This window comes from Lingula anatina, chromosome 8 (genome assembly GCF_051362555.1).
Source record: "Lingula anatina isolate TDL-2025a chromosome 8, LinAna3.0, whole genome shotgun sequence".
Lineage (NCBI taxonomy): Eukaryota > Metazoa > Brachiopoda > Lingulata > Lingulida > Lingulidae > Lingula > Lingula anatina.
Window position 1 is genome coordinate 1,837,474 of NC_141774.1, and position 5,938 is coordinate 1,843,411.

Genomic DNA, 5,938 nt, shown 5'->3' on the forward strand with positions numbered 1-5,938 from the left:
TCTCTCTCTCTCTCTCTTTGTGGGGGCATTGAATGTTATCTACAAGTGCGGAAATAATCTAACCTATAAAGTAATAAATAAAAGTAAATATATTTTTTTATTATTTAGGTTTTACCTTTATTAGCTATCATGAGCGAAAGGTAATTAAGACTTGGTACATGTAGCATGATAAATTCAAATTAAAAGTTTTTATTCAACCAGTTATATTAATCAAGATAATAAAAATTTGAAGTTATCATTTGCCATTTCTATTAAATATACTTCAAACCATGTCTCCTTTTAAGACACTACAGGTCAGCAAAGCATATGCTATGAGAATGAGACTTAAACATTATTTACTAGTATATTACAGTGTACATGTACACCGTGAAATGCCAGTATAAAATATGTTCATTTACATCGTATAAAACGTTGTACATTGTGAAAAGTAACATTTTTGTTTCTCAGCGGGTTTCTCAGCTACTGCTTAGATACTATGTCATAAAGGTCACTTCAAAGATCATTATAACAATATGTGAGCAGTATATTTATTGTAAGTACTGAAAAGTCGTAACTTTGCCCCCACTTGCTACCACCAGATGCCCAGCAGGGTTAACACCTAATGCTGTGGGATGCTCCAACCCATCCTCGGCAGTGACAATGTATCTGATCAACTGTCCCTGTGGACTCAGTGCCACTATCCTACGGTTCCAATAGTCAGCAATAAGGATGTGACCATAGCTGTCAGTGCACACTCCACCTGGTCCACACAGCTGACCATCACCACTGCCTCGTGTGCCATATTGGTACAGCTGACCGCCAGTAGGTGACAGCACACGTACACAGTCACTGCCATTGTCTGATATCACAATGTTATCATCCACCTTGTTCACAGTGATGTACAGGGGGTGTTGAACATTCAATGGAATAATGTTCAGGATATGTCCACTATCTGCATGGAATGTGAAGACGGATTCTTTTGTTTTGTCACACACCATCACATGGCCTTGTCTGTTGATTGTGATACCACGTGGACCCTCGAGTTTACCGCAACCCATGGTCGTCACATGCTGACCTCTAGTGGAGTAAACTTCTACACATTTGTCACCCCGTGATGTTATGAACAGGTGACCAGTCTGTGACACAGCCACATCAAATGCATGATTTAGTGTTATGTCAAATTTGAATTCTCCTGCATGTGTGAATACTTTAGTTTTGTTATTACCTTCTTTACTAACATAATTTTTTCCATGCACAGTAATCACGTGTTGCTTAGATATGGCAAGCCCAGTTATCAACGTGTCACTTTTGTCATCTTTCATCCTTGCTTTGAAGGAATGCACACATTTTGCCTTCTCTAAAAATAGAGGAGAAGGTGATGTTGATTTTGGATTCAGCAGAGTATGTAAAAAGTTCATTACACCTAATCTAGGAGGCCTAAGACGCTGTAAATGTACTATCGCCTGTCCTAACACGGCTTCACGCCCGGGAGAGTGTGCTGCTGATTTTGGAATTGTTTCCTCTTCAGCGATTGGAGGGTTTGACTGTCCTAACACCTGTCCTAACATGGCTTCATGTCCGGGAGAGTGCGTTGGTGATTTAGGAATTGTTTCCTCTTCAGCGATTGGAGGATTTGACTGTTTTATCACCTCTTCTAACCTGGATTCACGTCCAGAAAAATTGATTGCTGATTTTGGAATTGTTTCCTCTTCAGTGGTAGGAAGTTTTGACTGTACTATCGCCTGTCCTAACATGGCTTTACGTCCAGGAGAGTGCGTTGGTGATTTAGGAATTGTTTCCTCTTCAGTGGTAGGAAGTTTTGACTGTACTATCGCCTGTCCCAACATGTCTTCACGCCAGGAAGAGTGTGTTGGTGATTTAGGAATTGTTTCCTCATCAGCGATTGAAGGTTTTGACTGTCCTAACATCTGTCCTAACATGGCTTCACGCCAGGAAGAGTGCGTTGGTGATTTAGGAATTGTTTCATCATCAGCGAGTGGAGTGTATGACTGTGTTATCACCTCTCCCAACATGGCTTCCAGCCCAGCAGTAGATATCTTACCGGGTCTGTAGGATATCTGTACTGGTGTGTCTGGAATTGGCACTGGCATTTTCTCCATCGCTGTAAGCCTCTCTGTTAGAGCCTTAGTGTGAAGCATGATGTCAGAATCAGAACCATGTGTTATAAGTTCTTGGGCAAATCTGCAGGCACTTAGTAAGGAGGCTTGGTTGAGTTCAAGATTGTCCTTTTTTGCCTCTTTCTGCTTTTTACTGATATCACAAGCAAAACTTACTTCTGAAATCAATTTTTGCGCTCTCTCCTGAACCAGTCTTTGGATAGATAGAGCCTGCTCTTTAATTTTGTTGATGGTATCTTCCGTGTTGACCTCCTCCAATTCATTGGTTCTGTCCTTGGCAACTGCTTCTTTAAACATGTTCAGTGTTGTTTCAGTTTTCATAAGGACAGTTTTAATCTTTTTCCGATTGCTATTTGCCACACGCTCAACGGGCACAATACCATGTCTATAATGCTCTTTTGGTATACAGTCACCACATACAACTGTATCATCGTCTTCACAGTAGTATTTCAATTCATTTGTAGGATGCTTCTCACATTTGCTGATCATTCGTGCAATGGCTTGCGTCACTCTATGCACATCAGTGCCTTTGATTTGAGATGGGACTTCATGCTGCTGTCGTTGTCTGAGAAGTTCTTTTGCTTTCTGAATACGGAAATCTTTTTTCAGTTTCACAAGTCCTTCCCTTGGGAATTTTATCACTTCTCTACAAAGAGGGCACAAAAATGTCCCGTCCCTAGATACAGTCTGCGTAGCATGGTTACATAAACAACCATAGCAAAATGTATGGTAGCAAGGTAGCACACGGGGGTCTTCATACTCTCCCAGACAGATGCTACATGTCAAGAGATTATCCGTGAATGCTGCTGCCAACGCCTCAGCCATATTGTAACATTAGAGCACAAGGCAACCATTCAGCAAATAGTTCAATAGTGAATATAAGATAGATATATCTGGCTGTCTTTATAGTGTGGTAGCAGATGATCAGGTGATTGGGACCTTGAACTGTTTTGTTAAAACTGCACCTAGTCAGTAGTGATAGCATGCACTATATTTGATATGGTCGTTAGTACAAGCGGTCATGTACCCTTCACGCACTACAGTGTGTAGTACATATGTACATGCCCCAATTCAGGGGGCAACAGTTACAGTTGAGCCCAGAAAAAATGGTACGCTACCAAAAGTAACACTTGTTAACAACTTATCTGGTTATTTTTTTATAACACCGCCCCTCTTTTATGAATGGATTGTGTTACTTAAACACAAAGCATGTTTGCTCACTGCGTTATCAACAGACAATATTTAAGTGATTAATTTCATGATGGGGTGTTATCCCCTGTCTAAACGGACTGTGACCACAGAGCTTTGATACCCTGTAATTATCCCTGTTAGCTAGATAGTTATTTTTGGTAACAAGAGGTAACAAACAGATAACAATCTGGAGCATTCTTTCTGACCTCAACTGTTCTACTGATGACTGGTTGCTCAGTTAAAAGGTATAATATTAATAAATCCGCTTGCTTTTTGCCCCTCCTTGACTTAGATTGTCAAAATCGCCTCTTACACGTTTGCACATATCTGATCAGTGATAAAACCATTGTTTATAACCCCATCGTGTGCTTGTGAAGAGTCCAAAGAATTGTAAAACTAGTTATTATAATGTACAAGGTGTCCCTCTTTTTCGTTTCAAACCATTTCCATAAATGTGAGTGCAATTTCTGTTTAAAGCATTTGTCAAAAAAAGTCCAAAATGATACATATTAAAGACCGTTTACAATGTTATGTGTTTACTAAAGTTTACAATGTTATGTGTTTACATCACTAAATGTGCCAGTTTTACGTAGGTCATCAGAAAAAATGCACAAACTTTTGTCCTTTTAGAACAATCGATGCCTTCAAACCATTACGAAGGCCTATATTGGCCTGGGTGATTTCAACTGGACTGACCTGACTTCTGAGGTACATCCACTCGTGCTCAGCGAGCTTTTCTGATAAGAGAGTAGGCGCCATTTTGACTGTCCCCTTTGGCTGGCCGACTCACCACATTGATAGAAAAAAGTTCCAGTCTAAAGGCTTGAAGTAATGGCAAATTGACAAGGAATGTGAAATTAGGGGACCCAAAAGTAATAACTTGGGGCATTTGGATCTCATAACACTCCCGATATCTCACACTTATAAACTCTCATTGAATTTTTAATTATTAAAATTATTGTGTGAATTTTCTTTTGCTTTCAGCTGATAGGTGAGCTTCTGAGAAGTGTCTAAGACTTTTGTTGAAAATAATGTAATTTTCTTAGAAACTTTCCCAGGCAGTGGAATTGCTTTTGGGGGTAGTGATTTTTATTAAAATGGCTAGACTTTACGTTTATAAAAAAAAAAAAAAAAAAATCCGTCTTGGAAATAATGTGAATGCTGACACTATTTTGGGTATGACGTTAAATTCGCACCAGTCTGTGATCCATAACGAGGCTACAGGCTTTGAGAGCTGGTCATTTTGGCTATGAAAGAATCCAGTAGTAATTAATATGATCAAAATTGTCCACTTAAGTATTTTTTTATCGCAATATTTTGTTGAGGTTTCTGGCAGATCGTACCAAAACTGTCAATAAGTTTGAATAAATTGAATTGTGAAATGTATTGAAATAATTAGTTTTGAAGATTTTGTTCATGAAAAATGACGCCATTAAAATTGAACCAAAAGGCTACAGAAGACTCAAAATGATTTCAAAGGAAAAAAAAAGTAACACGAGACTGAGGTCCATATCTGATTGTATTGAAATAAACCCAATATAATAGCATAGTAAATAAATGTAACTGAATGTTCAGTTATTACCGTAGTAAGATGTTTACAATGATGGCTGATCTAATTCATTTTTAAAGGGGGGGAATTAAATATTAACTAATAGTACTACAAGTAGCTGTTAGCCAGCGGGCAAAATGTGTTGTTTTAACATTGAAGCAACATTGAAGCTACCCTGAGTGTCAGAGCAACGTAAAAGCTAGCTTGCTAAATATACCTTGTGGTGGAGTCGCTTTTACTAACTCTGAAGATCAGAGGCCATGAAAGTTTTCAATCAATCAAATAGAACTGCTCCGCAGTGAAAATACAGTTGAATGTCATCAGACCAAAATAAAACGTAAAACAAATTTAATTCGGCTTTATTTAATTTTATTTGCTGTATTTAAGATGTAAAGTGAAAAAATAAATAATATTCTTCGGAAAGAAAAGATATATCCAATGTTTTTGTATTTTTTGCTTATCAAAGAACATTTAGTCCTGAGATATACACGTGCACAATACATGCGCTTGCCGTGTGCCAAATTTGACAGCTACACTGTATGCCCGATACCACTATAAGGGCTGCGCAATGGCTACACGAAAATAAGTTTTTACAGCAGAATGTTGCTTGTATTGTGGTACTGACCTTCGACTGCAACATATTTTCCATTCAAACTTCTAACTCCGCGTCAGGCACTTTAATTGCTTCTTGTCTCGCCTGCATGAGACTTCAGCGCAAGGCGGGAAAGGCAGCTCCAGGCGGTCAAACCTGTGACGTACGAGACTTATGACTTCCAAATATGGATCCAGGCGGACACAGCTGTGACGTGTGACTTCCAAATATGGAAGCGCCCCAGGCAGAATTTTGAAGAAGAACGCCCCCGAGTTGCTACTGTTCGCTAGAGCCTGGTATTGCTACTATGGGTTATATATGAAATCAAGATCGAGGTGGCAATACCGGAATCTAGAACCTAGGGTACATTGAACCATAACGTTGATAAGACGCTGGATAAACATTGGATTTGAAAGTTGACTCAACCTCAGATAACAACGTTCTATCAACGTCAGATAACAACATTGTATCAACCCCAGTTGTTAGACA

The 5,938-nt window shown here is 39.1% G+C and overlaps 2 protein-coding genes across 2 annotated transcripts; both read right to left on the bottom strand.

Moving 5' to 3' along the window:
- Positions 1-202: 202 nt before the first annotated feature.
- Positions 203-1,763, bottom strand: LOC106160177 (uncharacterized). The gene has a single exon (XM_013536710.2). It carries the CDS (start codon positions 1,731-1,733, stop codon positions 528-530), a length of 1,206 nt encoding a protein of 401 aa, XP_013392164.2. The 5' UTR covers positions 1,734-1,763; the 3' UTR covers positions 203-527.
- A 1-nt stretch (position 1,764) lies between these two features.
- LOC106160186 (tripartite motif-containing protein 3-like) lies at positions 1,765-2,994 on the bottom strand. Its single transcript, XM_086994072.1, has 2 exons — positions 1,825-2,994; positions 1,765-1,780 (listed from the first exon to the last, which is right to left on the bottom strand). Exons 1-2 carry the CDS (start codon positions 2,940-2,942, stop codon positions 1,765-1,767), a joined length of 1,134 nt encoding a protein of 377 aa, XP_086850198.1. The 5' UTR covers positions 2,943-2,994.
- Between the last annotated feature and the right edge of the window lie 2,944 nt (positions 2,995-5,938).